This window comes from Spea bombifrons, chromosome 5 (assembly GCF_027358695.1).
Source record: "Spea bombifrons isolate aSpeBom1 chromosome 5, aSpeBom1.2.pri, whole genome shotgun sequence".
NCBI lineage: Eukaryota > Metazoa > Chordata > Amphibia > Anura > Pelobatidae > Spea > Spea bombifrons.
This window is the reverse complement of record NC_071091.1, coordinates 12,737,699-12,757,034: the sequence shown is the minus strand read 5'-3', so window position 1 is coordinate 12,757,034 and position 19,336 is coordinate 12,737,699. Positions and strand designations below refer to the sequence as shown.

Here is a 19,336-nt window from a genome sequence, read left to right as displayed (position 1 = left end):
CACTAGATGAAAACAGGAAATACTTCCATGAACAGGAAGTAGAAAGAACTCTGGTCAGCTTGTTGGGGGTTGAAAATGATGGCGTCAGCGCCGCCGCACTTCTCGCTGTTTCTGCCATGTGTGAGAATGCGGCGAGCAAAAACTTCTTTAACAAACAAGGTGAGTGACTTTGATTTGGATTTGGCAGTGCCATGCAGGGGTATGACAAACACATAACGACATAACCGGGAACTTTCCCAAGACTCTCAAAATATTAACCCTTTAATAGCCCACCGGGAAGATTCGATGTAGTGACTCACCAAACGTGTTGCCCAAAAGGCTCTAATACTGGTCCTCACGAGAACCTTGACTTGTCATTGTTAAAAAGTACACTTGATTAAATCACCTGCATTCAATCAGGGATATCAGCCATAAGATAGGCAAAATCACCAATTAGGAATCTTATATATAATCACAGCAAAGTGGAATGGGAAGGAGTACTCTTTACCCCGGAAGTCCAAGTCCACTCAGGGATTCTGGTGGAGTTCCTGCTGACTGGACCATCCCATTCGTACCAGAACCATTTCTTATCCCTGTTGTGTTTGTTCACTACTTACACCAAATAAACCCTTCCTATTAGATCTGACTGTGTTGACATGTCTTTCTCCAGGGATTCCCCAGATAGTGGTTTTATTGGGCAGAGACAGCGGAGAAGTCCGAGAGGCGGCAGCGTTTGCATTGGCAAATCTCACTAGTGGCAGCCCAAGCAATGCAAGGTATGCACACGATCATATAATAGGATACATGTCTCACAAGTAACCTGTATCTGTCATATTTGTCAAACTATATAGTGCTCTCAGCGCTGTATTGAGTGGCAGAATTGAATTATCTGTTTCAGCATAAATCATGTTTATATACTGCTGTGTCTTTGGAAGCCATATTCGCATATTGCATCTCTTAAGCACATCTTGCCGAGGGAGTACATAGTTTCTTCTTTCTTGGAGGTAAAAATAGAAATGGCAGGGTTATCGTTAAGCACTGTGTCCCAGACGTTTCCGAGAGGGCTTCACATTTAGAGGGAAGAGGCTAGCTTTTATCCCATTAAAGAAACAGTGGTGTCATTTTCTGGCATGGTTGGTCCTTGTGTTATTTTCCCTGCTTAGTGTTTCACTTTCTTACCCTGGCACCGCTGCATTGAGTGCCGGCCGCACAGCAAATTGGCTCTGCTGGTATAAATGAAAAGCTGGGCATGACCCTGTAACATGTTTAGGAAAAGATGTGATATCCCTAGTTGTTTTTTTTGTGGATCTCGATAGACAAAGATCAATAAAATTATCATTCACAACCAAATCAATGCATTGGTGTTAATCAGTCCTGCAGGTGACAGGATGGGTTCTATAGCTATAGGCGAAGAGGTAAGGGAGATGTAATAGAAACATTTAAATACATAATGTGACTCAATAAAGTACAGAAATAAGTCTACTTCAAAAAAGGTCATAGTTTAAACTAGAGAGTTGGACACTTATAAGTAATGAACTTTTACTTAATTGAGAGGGTGGTACATAAGTGAACCAGACTCCCAGCAGAGGCGATAGAGGTTAATGCAGTGAGTGAATTTAAACAGGCATGGGATAGGCGTAAAGCTATCCTGAATATCATATAAAAGGAGCTAATAAAATCCCTTTAAACTGTGAATTAGTTTACGTTAGAACGTTACTGCCATCTATTGGTGGTAGTGGGGAATTTCACTAGTTTTAGATGGGAACGTTCATTCTGGATAATAAACCTCTGAGGTCCTGAAATCTGCACGACTAGAAAAGGTATAAAAAAGGAATAAAAAGGTATCACCTGCAACTAAATGTTCATGTTCTTTGTTACCAATATGGGCTATATCTGTCTTCTTTGTTAGCTCAGGCCCTATAATTCATTTATAAATATGTTATATATATGGGGGTTAGACCCCTTTTATTATACACTGTGGAAGGAACATAGTGATGGTTTATGTTTCTGTCATCATTATTGTCCTGAAGATTTTATAGGAGTCATGCGTCCACCATACCTTTCAGTGTACTTGTCCCATTCATTGAAATATCATTCACCTTACCAAACTATTATCAGACTTCAAATGATATTAAACTGTTTGCGATATCCCATTGTCCGTCAAAATTCAATGAATATTGATAATGAGTGCAATGGTATTACCTTGAGAGAGTACTATTATTATTATTATTATTATTATTATTATTATTATCATTATCTTTTAGTTATATAGCACCAACAGTTTACGCAGCACGTCTTACAATACATATATTCAAGGGGTCTGACAAGATGAGAATTGACAGACTAAGACAAACCGATACATTAGGCGGAGAGAGCTCGGCTCGCAAGCTTACAATCTTTTATTAAGAAATTGTATAAGGAAATGTTATGTAAAAATGGATCTACCAAAGTGTAGCGAGGTTGTTATTTGATGATGACAGGCACGGGCTTATGTTGGGAATTGCTTTTATTGCCAACTATTTGTAATCATTTTTTTTTTGCGTCTTTTTGTAAATAGTGCTGTAGCAGACGTTAATGGCGTTCCCGCTTTAATTAATCTTCTATCTGACAAAAATGATGGCGTCATAATTAACGTGTGCGTAGTCCTGATTAATATGGCCGCCCAGGAAGTCCTGCGAAGCGTCATACATGCCCACGGGATAATGCCCGCTCTGGTCGGACCATTGCATTCGACTAACAACATGGTGCTCAGCAAAGCCGCGTTTGCAGTGGCGGCATTTGCATGTGACGCAGAAGGAAGAGATGAGGTGAGATCCCACGTGCGTACAGAGCTAAAATATATGTGGAAATATGTCTATAATTAATATGCCGGCACCGGATTTATACAAAAGTTTATGTCGGTGCCATTTGGATGTTTAAATGTGGCTGAACAACTCACAAATACCAGTTTTTACACTCATCTGTTCCGTTGATGCACAAGAAGGCATTAAACAGGTAAATTCCTCTAATCACCATCACGTTCTTCTCCGGTTGCAGCTCTATTGGTCTTCAAACATATTAAAGACGTTTGAGACTGTGCTGGATGACCTCTCCAGGCGGGGGTAGCCCACATGCTTTAATATGAAAGAAGCCTTCTTGCTTCTGAACGTGAAATCTTCAAAAGAAGCCTTTTTTGTTTCTCAACATGAAGAACTCTTTTATCAAGTTTCAGGCTTCTCTGTAGTTACCCCCCAAAAAAATCTGATATAAGCAAGACAACCTTCGCACCCTGTCTTAATTTATAATTTTTTTGTTATTATCTAAATACTTATCCTTTATCTTTATCCTTTATACTTTATCTGTGTTGATATTTCTATATGTGAATTATCAGCACAATTATGGCAAGTCTCCATGAACGTTGCTTGCCATAAGGACGGAGCTGGAGCTATCCAACGCATAGTTAATAAAGTGAGATTTCTTCTAAACACCATCGGGAACAATCTCAGTCCTTAAAGAAGGAATCACTTATAGGTACCGGCCCTCACAGCGCGTATTAAGGAAGATGAGTTGAAATGTTTCGGTTCATGACGGCTCATTTTCAAACTCACAACTTAGCGAATAAAGCCCTAGTCTTTACCACTTTTCTTCAAATGAATCCAACCATGCCAGGTATATATTATAAACAGTTCTATTGCCATTGGAGCAGGGGCGTACCTAGAGTATTTGGCACCCGGGGCGGATCCTGTAAGTGGCACCCCCCCCCCCAAATGTAAAGACATCTACAGAATTATGTTGGCAAGAATATTTATTGCACCAATTTGTAAACTGTATGTCAACTGTAAACAACAAGAAATCTGAAAAAATAAATTAATAACTTATAAGTAAAATAAATATATGTTTAAATAACATTTACTGAACATATAATAGTGCTTTCTTTAATAACCCCCCCAAAAAACAACAAACACAACAAGTTTCTAAGAAGACCTAACAAATGAGTGACAAACATTACAAATTAAGTACTGGCTAAGCAGCTAAAGACACTATAAACTAAAAAAAATTCTGATATTATAATCAGGAGTCACCATAACATTGTTCTCTTTTTATTTAAGCATTTGCATATATAGTGGTGTTGCCATGTCGACTCATGATTATATATACCATATGAACCAGACACTGACTGTGGTATAGCATGACACCTATCACTATATACTGAGCCAGGCAGTGACGGTGGTACAGCATAATGCCTATCACTCTATACTGAGACAGACATTGACGGTGGTGCAGCTTAAGTAATTTCATTATATATTGAGGCAAACATTACAGTGAAACAGCATAACTCCTATCACTATACACTGAGCCAGATACTACAGTGGAACAGCATAACACCTATCACTATAACTGAGCCAGATATTGATGGTGGTACAGCATAACCGCTATCTTTATATACTGAGCTAGACACTTATAGTAGTACAACATAACTATCATTATACACTGAGGCAGACATTGACAGTTGTGCAGCACAACTGCTATCATTATATACTGAGACACGCGCTGACAGTAGTACAACATAACTGTTTCCATTATATACTGAGGCACGCGCTGACGGTGGTACAACATAACTGTTAATATATACTGAGGCCCACATTGCCGGTGATACAGGATAACACCTATCACTTTATACTGAGCACACATTGACGGTGGGGCAGCGTAATCCATATCACTATACATTGAGCCTGACATTTACAATAATGCAGCATAACCCATATCACTATATACAAAGCCATTGATGTGGTGTAGGCCTACCACTTCAGTGTCTGGCTTAGTATATAGTGGTAGGGGTTATGCTGCATTATTGTAAATGTCTAGATCGATGTATAGTGATAGGGATTATGTTGTACTGCCCTCAACTGCGGATCAGGGGAAGACTGTGAGAGTCAGTACAGCCTTCCCTTCTTCTGACTGCACCGTGACATTGGGAGGTCCTCTCCCCGTAATCATCCCCAAAGTCCATTTGTCCCCTACGTCACTAAACCACAACTCTCTTTTAATTACTCCCTGTAGTTCAGGTATAGATCAAATAAACAACACATGGAAACAGCACGTGCAACTGAATAAGACATAAATATCCTGTATTTACAGGTATACATAAATAATGTATGGAAACATAGCATTGCAGGTATAAATCAACAGAACACACAAACCCAGCATTGCAGGTATAGATCAACTGGAAATCACTCAGCACTGAAGGTATAGATCAAATAAACAACACATGGAAACAGCACCCCAGGTATTGATCAACTGAATAAGACATACAAATCCTGTATTTGCTGGTAAACATAAATAATGTATAGAAACATAGCATAGCAGATATAGACCAACACATTAACACACAAACCCAGCTTTTCAGGTATTGATCAATTGGAATTCACATAAAAACTCAGCATTATAGTTATAGATAAAACACCCTAAATTACAGGCATAGATCACAGATTGCACACCCCAAAGCCAGCGTCCACATTGCCCACATAGAACCTGACCAGCACCCTGCGGTGGGGGTGCAAGGCCTCTGTCTCCCAGCTCTGCCACTGTACGGAACAGTATAGAGTGATGGGAGTTATGATGTACTTTAGAGCATAATTATAATGAAAAAGACATTGGAAATGGTACAGCATAACACCCATCACTCTCACACATTTACCAATCAACACTTACCAATCCACAGATTCCACACATACCAATCCACAGATTCCACACATACCACACATACCAATCCACAGATTCCACACATACCACACATACCAATCCACAGATTCCACACATACCAATCCACAGATTCCACACATACCAATCCACAGATTCCACACATATACCAATCCACACATATACCAATCCACACTTATACCAATCCACAGATTCCACACATACCATACCACAGATTCCACACATACCAATCCACAGATTCCACACATACCAATCCACAGATTCCACACATACTAATCCACACATATACCAATCCACACATATACCAATCCACAGATTCCACACATACCAATCCACAGATTCCACACATACCAATCCACAGATTCCACACATACCAATCCACAGATTCCACACATACACCAATCCACACATATACCAATCCACACATTCCACACATACCAATCCACACATTCCACACATACCAATCCACACATTCCACACATACCAATCCACTCTCACTGTCACTCAGTCTTAATGAATGATTTCCTACCTTCTTTTCTGCTTCTTTTCTACTTCTGTTCTACTTCTTTTCTTTTTACAGCAGTCTTCCTCTTCGCTCCTCTTCTACTGTCTTCTTCCGGGTCAGAGGGCACTGTGGGCGCGGCTTCAGTGCCGCCGGGGTTTGTTGTCAGATCCCGGCGGCACTGAAGCCGCGCCCACAGTGCCCTCTGCACAGCAGCAGTTGCCGACTTGCCGGGCGGATCGCAAGGGAGCAGAATCGGAGGTCTTTAACAGACCTCCGGCTCCCTTGAGTGATTTTAAGCCGGTTCAAGGGAACCGGCTTAAAATCACTCAAGGGAGTCGGAGGTCTGTTAAAGACCTCCGATACCGCTCTCTTGCGAGCCTGCTCCTCCAGCGGCGGACATTACTGTCCGTCTCTGGAGGGGTGCCGGGTGCCGGCAAGTTGGCACCCCCCTGATGAGCGGCACCCGGTGCGGACCGCCCCCCCCGCCCCCCGCTAGGTACGCTACTGCATTGGAGTATATTGTGGCGTTACATATGCGATATTTGCCTCACCAGAGATAGTTTTGTATATGAGCCATAAAGTGACATACATGATTTTACCCCGTTCAATCTGAAATATTTGTTGCTTCTGCCTCGTTTGAACCCAAACTATTTTTATTGTCTCTATTCCTCTGTTTATCGTACATGAATTATGGCGGGACATCCAACTGTATCCAAGAAATATGGAATTATTAGTATTTTCTGTAGACATAAAGAGATGATTCCTAAATACCGGATCATTACTTAATTTCTATTAAATGTAAAAAAATATTCTTGTTTTTAACTTGAGGTGCCCATATGTGCAACAAGGGATAGTCTTTTGGGCTGTACATTGTAAGTCTAATTGTTATGTTATATGCTACTTGTCATGTCCTGTATTGTACAGCGCTACGGAATATGATGGCGCTATATAAACCAGTAAATAATAATAATAATAATGATGACGTCTTGTCTCCAGTTCAGAAAAGCAGGTGGATTAGAGCTTCTTGTAAAGCACCTTCGCTCCGGTCACAGTGAAGTGAAGAGAAATGCCTGCTGGGCGCTATCAGTCTGTGCGAACGATGAGCCAACGGCAGAAGAACTGTACAGATTGGGGTAAATTACTGTTTTATACTTTAATGCGGAGAAAACATATTCTTCAACTAACTTGGCCAAGTACATGAAGTGTCCTCTACCCATCAGGCTGTCTTGGCCATCTGCATTTTTTTTTCTTTTTTACAAAGCATATTGATGAATTTGAATATTTTAATTTCCCTTCATAATTTTGGACGGATCTTGGAACACAAAATACGATTCAGGTTAGTTTTAAGTAACTTTACAAGTATAGCCAAACGTAACCTCTAGGGTAAAATCTATGAATTTAAGGCATTTTTCAATTCTGTTGACCAAGATTGGCTACTAAGACAAAATCTTGTTTCATTTTGCGCAGCGCAGTTGTCCTTTTAACAATTTTTAAATTGTTCCAAAGATCTTAATTCAATACCTACTTTTAATGATTAGAGGGAAATTTATATATCATCCTCAATCCTAATTGTCACAAAATATGAATTATTTTTTGGGGGGGTATCTATTACATTTGGTTGTTCTGTCGGAGCACCCATCATTCTGCAGCATTACATATTTTTAGCCCATCTCTCACCTTAATGTGTTTGTGATTGTGAATGTAAATCATACACTTATGCAAAGTATAAAGAAATAATGAATGAAGAAGCGGATTACAACTTCCAACTTCAGCTCATTCCAGTTCCAAGTTCATTGAAATGAATTCAATGTCAGATGCCGCAGCTCCTCTTTAAGAGCCATGTTTCTTAACCATTTCAGTCCTGTCTGACTTTAATGTCATTCATAGTCTAATTTCTAACATCAAATAAGGTATTGAGGCTGATTTTACATGACAATTTTGTCTGAAAAATATTTACTTTTTTATGTAAGGGAGACAACAAATAACATAACGTTGTCTGCAATATTCCCTGGGAATCTGTATGAATGAAAAATAGGTTGATTCAGAACATCAGGAGAACAAAATGGGTAAATAAATCCCATTCTTCACTCATAATAGATAAATAGACACAGGATCCGGCTCTTCCGATGTTGCATGAAACATGAAATAAAAATCCTCAGCAATAGTCGACACTAAAATAGCTCGATCCGTATGTAACGCACTTTTTTAGATGTTGTGATCTTTTGAATGCTGGGTTCTTCTGTTTTTAACCATTTATGTTAAGCTTCTGTTTGTAATATGTCTGGTTTGTGCTTTTTTTCTAAGGAATCCACTTTTATATAGCTTGACCAATACATTTTGTATAAAATCCCTTTTAACCATGCGCTCATTTTTGGTGCCCTGTTAATAGTTCATGGATTTACTTACATTTATAAAAATGGTGATTTATGTAATTCATCTATCTTTTAATTGCAATATCCTCTAACTTTTGTTAATCGCATTATATCTTTATACCTCTTTATTATAACATAACAGACTCCTTGCCCGTATAATTCTATATAAATGGTGCAAAATATAAATGAGAAGGCTAAGAATAGTTCTTAGTTAAATAGTAACTCTGTTTGATTAATTGTTAATGATAAAATATCCCAGTTATTACAGTGTTATTACAGTGTATCAATTCACACTGTTCATTTACGCTGTACTTATTAAGAAGTAATTGACTAGAGTAAAATAACCCCTTAATTATTTAAGGGATCGTTGTTCTTAGAGGTAAAAGTGGAGTTAAAGGGGAAGTCTCATGAATTTTTTTCTCCTTCAGCATTTAATACGGTGCTGTGTACAGTAATATAGGTTAGGATTGAGAAAACCCGGTTTTTCTCATATTTTTCTCCAGTTCACGTCGTTTATCGGCAGACCCGGAGGCTGCCGTTGTTGTCAGTCATCCAATAATTTTCACCACACTGAGCTGATCCTTCAATTAGCCTAGTTCCTTAGACTTTCATTAGCCGGGGGGTCAGATTAAGTGATTAAGACTGAGCCATTCTATTGTTTATCCCAGGCAGTATGATAAGGAGTCAGTGTGTTTGTCTAGCAGATTTGGCAAAGATAACAGGGGGAGACGCATGAAAAAAACAGCACAATATTTTTGAAAACGTATTTTTATTCTGACACTAATAATAAAAAAATGTATGTGTGTTCCCCTTTAAATAAGCTTTCGATATTTCAGGGGTCCTTTCTTTCGGTGTAAAGAGAGATTGTGAAAGTTTACATCACTCTACGTCTCATTCAGTGAAACATCTCACACATGTCCTGGGCAACCAATATTGAAATATCGTTTTGGGGGAAAACTGTTTTAATGAATACATTTTATGCTTTATGAATTAACTGTTTGAGGGACGGTTCCTCTTAAGATGTTAAAAGCATTCGCAATTGTAGGATAACTAATATAGTGTTTATATAAAACACATTCTGATATTCTTTACTCAGAGTATTAAGTGACTCAGGTGTACAGACTGAAATTTCTCTGCCATTTTCATATAATTAGGGCTTTGGACATTCTTCAAGAACTCAACCTTTCAACAAGTCAAAGAAACAGATTTAGTGAACTCGCGCATGACAAGTTGCTGGATTACTTCCTATCTCTGAAGTACAATCAGACGGGATACTTGTCCTACACTAACTTCATACAAGACGGATTCTATGACCATGGTCGGGTACGTGAAAATGTGTGTTTGTATATATATATATATATATATATATATATAGCCATTGGACAGTATTGTATAGAATGACTGTGCTACTTAAATAAAATAATAATGTATTTTATCTATCTGTAGATAAGACCAGAAGCAAAGTTGTTATCTCTTGAAGAACTTAGCAATCAGAAGATCAACCAAAACCGAGCTATCATTCTGGTCAACGCAAGAAATCCCGTGCCGTAAGCATTGTTTAAGAACATAGTTTATCTGGAAGTACAGAACATCTGTTTACTATTACTACTGTTTATCTTTTAATTAATCCCCAACTAGTTACAATTAAATACCGTTATACCCTGGTCACGACACCTCTGCTGTCCTTTAATGGAAAATGATCAATTTCTGTAAAGATCGCAGATATATTCCGCACTCTTGTATAATACAAATTAGAGCAACATTTCCAGGAGGCGTTGATATAGCTGTCATGTTAATTTATACCTGTGTCCTAAAAAAAAGGTGAATGTGATTATTATATGTGAGATATGACAGTGGGTATAGTTTACACTATAAAGGGGGTCTTTTGGATCACATCAGTGTATTCCAATAGTAGTCATTCTATAACTAATGGTATTCTGTAATTCTTAACACAGACTGCCACGACTGCTGCGGTTGAGCATTTTCTAGTATTGATTGAATTAATATTTCTGTTGTGATATATGACTATATTATCAATGCCCATGTAATATTAACGTTTCAGCGCACCTGCTCTTTTACCAAGCGTTGAAGAAGAGAAACAAGAAACAAACTCTGGACAAACTCAATCCTCTCACAGCCGAAGTGCTTCCAGAGAAAAAGGAGGGTAAGAGGGGCTCATAGGCAGTGAAATATTCTATATGGAACCGGGGACGGGGGGCTATATCTTTTATTCTGTCTTACTAATACGGTTTTTAGGATCCTGTTTTTGCAGCTTGTCTGCAGTGCTCTGGAGTTCTTAATAAATGCTTTCAGTTTATTTTTTAAATCTAATGTACTTATTGTGTAGCTCTCAAGACAGCATGTCATTGCTTTATAAATGTGGGATACACAGGTAACTGCCGGTGGTCATTTGCTTGTAACTGATCAGACCCACATTTATCCACGGACTCCCTTCTGAAGGTGCCGTCTTCGCCTGTAATCGCGCCACGGCCATGTTAGACACCTGAGCGCCTCCTCCGTCTAAAAAGATCCCCGTCATTTTTCCCAAGGGAACCCGCGCTCTCTGTGTCCCTTTCAGCAGAGAGGTATTTGGGGAATGGGTTTGAGATGTTGAAAGAATGGGGTCTGTTACGTTAGAGCAGAAGGCATTTTCAGGGTCAGTATTGCCTCAAAAACTACAATTACGATTGTGCTGTAATATGTTAAACCCCAGGCAACTGCTTTCACCAGTCCGTCTGTATAGTTCTGCAGCAACATAGTATCCCACGACATGATTTTAATACAATAGTTTGCCACTATAACATTTATTTTGTTTAAAATAATAACCATTTTTCTCTGGCAGAAATATATGAAATATATATGATATATATATATATTCTATTTGTTTAAAGTGTAATGGTTCTATGCGTCAGATATTTATCTAATTCCACTGTACGATTCTCAGGCGCACAGTCACTCCTCCAGTGGAAGAAAAGCAGGATCCGGCTTCTGCTAGATCTCCTCCTCTTAGCAGAAGTGGCACGCGGGAGAAACCATCAAGGTATTTTTAACATTTAATTACAGAACTGAGTAATGCTTGGAAGCTTCGCATGTGGGAAACGTATGCTTTAGATAATAAGCAAGTTCCTCAATCTGTATATTAAATATATATATATATATAAAATATCTACTGTGTGTTCTCATCCGGAAAGTAGGTACTGCTCGTAAAGTTGTGCTTAATGATGATTATTATCTATTATCTATATAGCACTTTTCCCGCTACATACATTCACTGGGTATGACATAACTAATGTAAGACAAATCAATATATTAGGTAAAGGGGGCCCCGCTTGCAAGTTTACAATCTTAGTCCACAGGATTACCAGTAATTAAAATCTTGACATCAAGTCATCCCAAAAAAATGATTTTCATTAATCTGCAGTAAGAGGAATCCCTGACGTTAAATTAATATTAATCGTAATGCTGTGTGTGCAACTTCGGGCCTGCAATTATGTACAAAAGTGGTTTGTCTTAATGTGTCCTGTTCCTAAACTAAAACACAGTAAACACACCAAAAAGCCAAAGCTGTCAATAAACATTCCCTTTGCCAAAGAAATGTACTAAAGACACAGTATAGCTTACCCCCCATTCCTAAATTCCACCATCATAAAGCATCAGTTCATTAAATGAGTTCGGTATGAGTGTCGATGATTAAGGCAATCATTTTTATATCCTTTTTTCCATTAAAAAGAGGGTGCGACTAATCTTTAGCGCTACAGCTGCTTTCGGACTGTAGTTCCCATCATCCACAGCCACCCAATGGTTAGCTAATGGCGAGTACCCCTAGTTCATCAGTATCAGCAGGCTGACCACCACTGCAGTAAAGCATGTGTTATATGGCTCAGCGGTCTCCCGGCAGATGTTTTTGCTTTTCACTAATTAATCCAAAACATGCACGGCTTAAAGTCATGTACAGTTTTATAGAGGAGTCCAAAATCCTTTGCTGAAAGACATATGTGCCATGGGATATGTCAGACAACTTTTTTTCATGAATTAACGAACGCCTAAATCGAACCAGATGTGTGTTCTAAAAGGAGGGCTCAGTGTGATGAATTTCAGGACCACATATTAGGTTTTTACGAGTCAGGAAGTCCAGATCCATCGACTTCTCTAACATATAGAGAAACACCCTCTGAATCTATAAAAAAACTGTTTCTTTCTTAATAATAATTTCAAAATGTTTACATTTTGTTATGAACTATATGATGACACTGCATAGTCGCTGATGCCTATGAACGGGAGGATCGAGATTAACAAATGGGAAATTTACTTTCACAAGTTTGGTTAAAAAAAAGTTACATTATTGTGATATTTTATGAGGCTTCGCTGTTTTCTGTCACATACGGAAAACGAGGCAAACATTCCTTTGTTTCAACGATGCCTCAAAAATGGTCATAACTGCCTCTTAATAATTTAAAAAATATATATGTATGTTAATTTTGGGATTTATACCTGAAGTCAATGATCTGTCACTCTGCATATATTTTAGACTGCTAGTCGTCAAACTGGGCACTTTCTTTTCTAGGCATAAAATAGACCTTTTTCTCATGTTTATGAATGAGATACAGTTTATCTCATTCATAAACATGTTTATGAATGAGATACAGGTTCATTTTTACAACTATATAAGTTAGCACACATTTCGGCTCGCACACTGACTTGTAGTACAATGGTTTGGTGTGTTTCCCTTGAATCCTAAATCATTATAACCAAAGTCAATTTTAAACACTGTGGCTTTTTGTTCAGTCCTGAGGTCATATGGTAACTTTTCATTGAAATCTGTCATTGTGGCATTATTCTGCCTGTCCAGCTATTTCAGATTTATAGCTTTTCAGATCCTCCCTTATAGACATCCCTTATGTCTATATCTATATATATATATATATATATATATATATAATATATTATTATTATTATTATTAATTGTTTTATATAGTGCCATCAAATTCCATAGCGCTGTACAATGGGTAGACAGGACATAACAAGTAGTATGTAACATAACAAATTGACTTACAGAGACAACATATGTATGTATATATATGTATGTATATGTGTATATATATATATATATATATATATATATATATATATAAATATACATATATATATATATATACACTGCATTTTTTGCATGTCACATGTTATATTACATTAGCAAGTTATTTATTCCAAAAGGTATTGCGTACATGCTCCATGGAAAGGTAGTGTTATAGTTTCTATATTCTCCATGTGATGATCACAACATACATTCTTCAACATAAATTGACAATATGATTTCATTTATGTTCTTTTAAGTTCCGCGGAATGCAACAGCTGATTTTTCTGTAGCATACCAGAAACTGTAGAGATAACATGCCCACCGGGACAATTTCATGCCGGGTTCATGTTTCGTGATGCAATCGATAGCCTTTGGCTTATTAGTCACAAGTAACCCTTTGTATCCATACATTACTGAGATAATGATTTGTATAATAGACTGTAAGCTCTCCAGAGCGTGGCCCCTTACTCCTTCTGTACCAGAATGTCTTAACATGTCTTAATATAATTGATAATTTGTATTTTGCCATGTTTAATGTTATAGTTAATTTTCACAGTCGCTATGGCATTTATGGCATTTTGTGATCTAACGTGAATAATTTGCTGTATGGCTTATTGAGTTCATAGTTCTGAATACCTGGCTTGTGTTGGACGCTGTTCTAGAAAGTTGCTCAGGGCCCAAAAAATGCTTGGGGGCATTTCTGAGTGAAGCTAGAACTGTTAATACACTTTGGGATTTTATCTTAAAGTTTGTCAAAACAGTTTGGCAGAGCAACTAATATCCCTGCGGGTCTCACTTCACACGAGGAAAGGCTACTGTTTCATCCGCATCGCTTCTGTCTGCGAGTCGGTTAAGATCATTTCTGTCTTCAGTGGAGATAACGGAAGTCCATTTGCCAAGAAACATGATTCTTCTGTGGCTGTGTCTTTACGATCTTTATGGGTTTTCATCTGCGTTGAATGCAATACATTTGCGGCCCCTGAGTATTAACATTATTATAAAGTTACCATAAATTGTACAAATGTGATCACAGGATGGCTATTCAACTTTCTGGGGCTTAATACAAGCTTTGGGTGGCTTCAAGGCTTCACAAATATCATTTTAAGCAGCAGCATTTGGAGAGTATAGATTGACCTACAGAATATTTCTAGTGTTGCTTTGGCTCACCTTTTCTATAGAATTTAACAGACGCATATAATCTGACAGCAGATAAGAACCATACAGCCCACTTAGTCTGCCAGTCAGTATCTCTAAAATACCACTCAGCATCAAGAAAAAGGTTCTGATTTACCGGTTAATATCAGATAATAATAATCTTCTCGAAGACAGTATGGGATTGTAAAACATCTAACCAGAAATGACACTGGTGTAGGTAAAATGCACAGTAATATACGGTATTTCTGTTGGGTTCCCATAATAATTTCCCCGTAGAGAGTAAATATTAAATGCAATTGCAAATTGTTTCAGCAAAGGAAGGGCAAGGACGAAGAAGGAAGAAGAGAAGCCGAAGGAAGATGAAGCGAAAACCCCACCAGAATCTGTTCCGGAGAAGAAAGAGTGGTGTCCGCCGTATGACCAAGAATTACATGACTACATCCAAGAAGCTTCCAGAACAATACTCCCTCTCCCCCGTATCAGAGAGAAAACCGTGACTTTGGCTCAGTAAGTGATATTATATGTATGCAAACACATGATTATTAACATTCATATGATCACCTAAACATTGGCACCAAATGGGCCTCGGTGGAATCGTTATATTAAACACTAAAGAATGATCAAATTATTCATTTATATTCAGCAGTATAGGGGCCTTGTGTAACCCTACATGCTTTATTCTTCTGAATATCTGGATCAGTATTCTTGACCGTTTAGAGCAGACACAGCTCTATTCTATAGCCAGTGAACATTAAATTGTCCCTGCAGTGCCTGCTTTGAGGTTTACTAACCATATGGGACAGAATGTAAGTCCATTCCTGCTCCTAAATGAAATCCTTTTGTCCAAAGAGTGGTAACCTTTAAACCTTGGGAGTCTTGCTTTTTTATTCGGTAAAGCATCAGTTGGAGGCCAACCCCAGCAATGTTTTCCTGCCAGAAGAGCTCGTTTGGCTCCGGATTATGGATAGTGAAGTCGTTAAGTCACTTCACCAGCTGAACTGGGCGTTATATAGGATCATTCATTCATGAGGATGCTCACTGGAGTTGGTCCTTCATAATACATAATGAAGCCAGTGAGCGGCAAACAGTAAATGAATATAAACATGCGTGGGATAGACATGTAGTTTTCCTGAATCTAAGACGAGACCAACGACTTACTATGGATTGAGTCTTTACATCAGGAAATTTTTTTTCTCATATGCAGTCAAATCTTATGTTTAGTTAATAAATACCCACAAACTGTGTATGTGACAGTGTTACGGGTATGAGTTCTCGCAGGACGGCGAAACCCTGCAGAAAGCACTTTTATATAAGCATCCAGTTAAAGGTGAAAGCAAATCCTCTTACCCCAGGTTTAGGATGTTTGGACTAATTGATCCTCCTTTGTCATAATTTGGGATTTAAACGCTGCATTAATGACTACGTTGGAAATGGAAAATTGCGATGTTTTCAGTAGCTTGAAAGATGCAGCAGATACTTTGTGATAATAAAATCCCTTAATTCTGCGGGTTAAGGATCTATGAATTTTAGGATTAACAGACTCTTCACACTTGATCCTAATACTGCTTCGTCTAAATGGCCTTTGCCTCTAAACGACATAATCATTATATTTGCTTAATTTCTCTGGTCTTTAAACTAAAATTGATTTCATCTGAAGCTTTTATGTCGGCTTTTAATCTTACGTAAAATGCAGTTCAACAGACAAGATGCTTCAATGGCTGCATACATTACCATTTTAATTCCTTTAATGATTCCAGCATAATTGCAGCAATCAGTCAATGGTAGTTTGCAAAATGCTACTTTTGTTTTTCAATGATACTTGTAAAAAATGTCACAAAAATGTGAAATTGATGAATCTGTTTTTTTTTTAATGAAGGTTTGTCGCTGAGAAGATGGGTGGCCCTGTTCAGAGAGATCGGCTGCATGAATTCAGTTGGGAGCTGCACGTTAGTGAACTGAAATTTGCGTTACAGTGCAACGTCATACCAATCGGAAGGGTTAAAAAGGGAATCTTCTATCATCGCGCATTACTTTTTAAGGTATGAGCTGATTGTTACGGTAAATCTAAGTCTTCTCTGGGAAATTGAGGGGCATAAAGTAGGGCAATGTAGCCCTTGTGATGCTAGCTGTCCCCATGTCTTCATGTCTTCATTAATCATCCTGCTAACGGCTATATACAGGACCCCAAAACTAATTTCAGGTGCTGTATTCCATCTGCATCATGATGAAATGCAGCTTTCACCCCAGGCACCCCAGGCTTCCACCCCAGGCTTCCACCAAAGGCAATCCTAAAGAAAGGCTCCTCAAGTAGCCAGTAGTAGTATTTTCCCGATGACTGGATTATTTCTGTGCTCCTTTACTAGTTCTTTGTAGAGTCATTTAAGTTTATACTATGTGTGTTGGACGGAGGTGCAGCTTCTTGGGATGTCTTTAGATGCCTTTTTTGGCGATAATATTACTACTCTGTGTGGTTGAGCTTTCCTGCGGGTCAGTTGATCAATTCAAAGGATGAAGGCTGTGCATTTTAAGGAACAAGCTAACTAAATTAGTCACTTCTCTCTCATATGCCATCTTTTTTTATAGGTTATCGCAGATCGGGTAGGCATTGCATGTTCCCTTACTCGCGGAGATTATGGTCGGGCTTGGAACGAAGTAAGATTACTTGATGATTCACCCCAACAAGGAAATCGAGTTTGTCTTTCTATGGAAACATACATTGTTGATCTAATGTATAATCCAGGCTCGTTACTGAAGCCGGGAAGTGCAGAAGCAGAACGCTACCAGTACATTTAATACAAACGTCATCATCGAACATTTCTTCTGGATCCTTCAGGTTCTAATTTACAGAGTTCTTCTGACTGTGCAATAAACCCATTAAGTATTATATTGGCTCAGTCTGTTTTTTTCTGTAAAAGCTTTTGTTCTCTGATGTTCTAGTAATTTTTTTAGTATATAATATCACAATAATTACTCAAATTAAAAGATAAGTATTCAAGAATATTGCTTTTGACTTGATATAATGAGCATGGATCTGAAAATCTTGTCTTTAATTAACATAAATATCAATCCAATGAGTAAAGCATAAACACATATCATAGTTATGTCCTCTGGATATCGACTTAAGTTTTGGTACATAGAATGATGAAAACTGATGGCTCTGGTACTTTAAGGCCCACGGCTGGATACATACGGCTGAACACTACATTTTTACTGTCCCGTAGCGTATGGCCAGGGATATCCGTCTACTGGTGGAAGGGTGAGTGAATGTGTGGTGGTGCTGGTGGCCCACCGGGGATTTGCCCGGTGTGCCAGGTGGTCCTGGCCTGATGGGATTCAACGAAGTACAAGAGGGAAGTTTTTTAAAAGACCAGAAATTTTAGAACCAGAAGTCAGTCTAAGTTTTAAGGGTCAGGATTAGCACTGAACAAGGAGTTTATTTTAAAGCTGGTGAAATGAATCACATAGCTGTGGCTCAAATGACTAGAGCGAGTGATCGCTCTCCCACGTTCTAGTTGGCTCTTTTAGAGCAGCAATTTTATTTTGTTATAATGGACCTGTCAGCTGCACAGATGTTAGAATCATTAAAGGACGATGCTGTGCTCTGGATTATTCCTGAGCCTGTATAAAATATTATTGAGTTACGCATCAATAAAAAAAAAATCCCCCGTTATTTTAATATTGTGCTTCACGTGATAAATACTTTGTTTCTGCGGCTCTCGAGGCTGATGTGATCAAACCATGCGGGTAGAATCCAGAGTGTTATAACTTCCTACTGGAGTTAAAAGTAGAATTCCAATGTCCTGATAACCGGGAATCATGAGAAATTAAGAGAGATTTACGTGACGAGTGCTTTTTATGCATTTGGTAGATATTTGGGCTGAAAAATAAAAATCTCTATAACTTTAATATGGAACGAATAAAATATGTTTTATTGCTGACATAAATATTGTTTTTAACTCAATGGTAATAATTCTGCATTAAAAATGTTTGATGCCAAAAACTGGCTACATTTTGCCTCTGTGAACACTGATATAATTTGTTTTAGACATACAGTATATGTATTTTATAGATTAAAATAGTGTAAGAGATGGATATATTAAGAGTTTTAGGTTTTTTTTTTACCTCTGGCAGATCAGCCTTGTTTCATGGCATTGCTAATTCCCATTCCAGAAGGTAGCTTCTTGGTGGCCTGATGGTAATGTCAGTTGCTAAATTCCCATTCCACCTCTTCCACAAATAATACTCTTAGTCATCGGTCCCTGATTGTGTGATCCGTTGCTTGGATGCTAATGGTGGAAATGCTAGCGCTATATAATCAGAAGGTTCGTAACAAAATGCCTAGTGTTCGTTTTATTTTTGATAAGATTGTAAGCTTGCGAGCCGGGCTCTCTCCACCTAATGTATTGGTTTGTCTTGGTCTGCCAATTCTAGTCTTGTCATATCCCTTGAATAAGCGCTGCGTAAATTGTTGGCGCTATATAACTAAATAAAAATAATAATAATAAATAAAATATAATAACAATTCTCCCAGTATAGAAAAAGGTGTGA

At 38.2% G+C, this 19,336-nt stretch overlaps 1 protein-coding gene across 1 annotated transcript in view; it reads left to right on the top strand.

Moving 5' to 3' along the window:
* Positions 1 to 17,672, top strand: part of ARMC3 (armadillo repeat containing 3) — a 30,709-nt gene extending 13,037 nt beyond the window's left edge. Inside the window, exons 9-19 of the mRNA XM_053467140.1 lie at positions 7 to 159; positions 650 to 755; positions 2,537 to 2,786; positions 7,181 to 7,317; positions 9,711 to 9,879; positions 10,003 to 10,103; positions 10,619 to 10,720; positions 11,501 to 11,596; positions 15,101 to 15,295; positions 16,665 to 16,827; positions 17,372 to 17,672. Of these exons, the coding sequence (XP_053323115.1) occupies positions 7 to 159; positions 650 to 755; positions 2,537 to 2,786; positions 7,181 to 7,317; positions 9,711 to 9,879; positions 10,003 to 10,103; positions 10,619 to 10,720; positions 11,501 to 11,596; positions 15,101 to 15,295; positions 16,665 to 16,827; positions 17,372 to 17,581 (1,682 nt within the window). The 3' untranslated portion in view covers positions 17,582 to 17,672. The remainder of the gene's footprint in view (positions 1 to 6; positions 160 to 649; positions 756 to 2,536; positions 2,787 to 7,180; positions 7,318 to 9,710; positions 9,880 to 10,002; positions 10,104 to 10,618; positions 10,721 to 11,500; positions 11,597 to 15,100; positions 15,296 to 16,664; positions 16,828 to 17,371) is intronic.
* Positions 17,673 to 19,336: the final 1,664 nt, after the last annotated feature.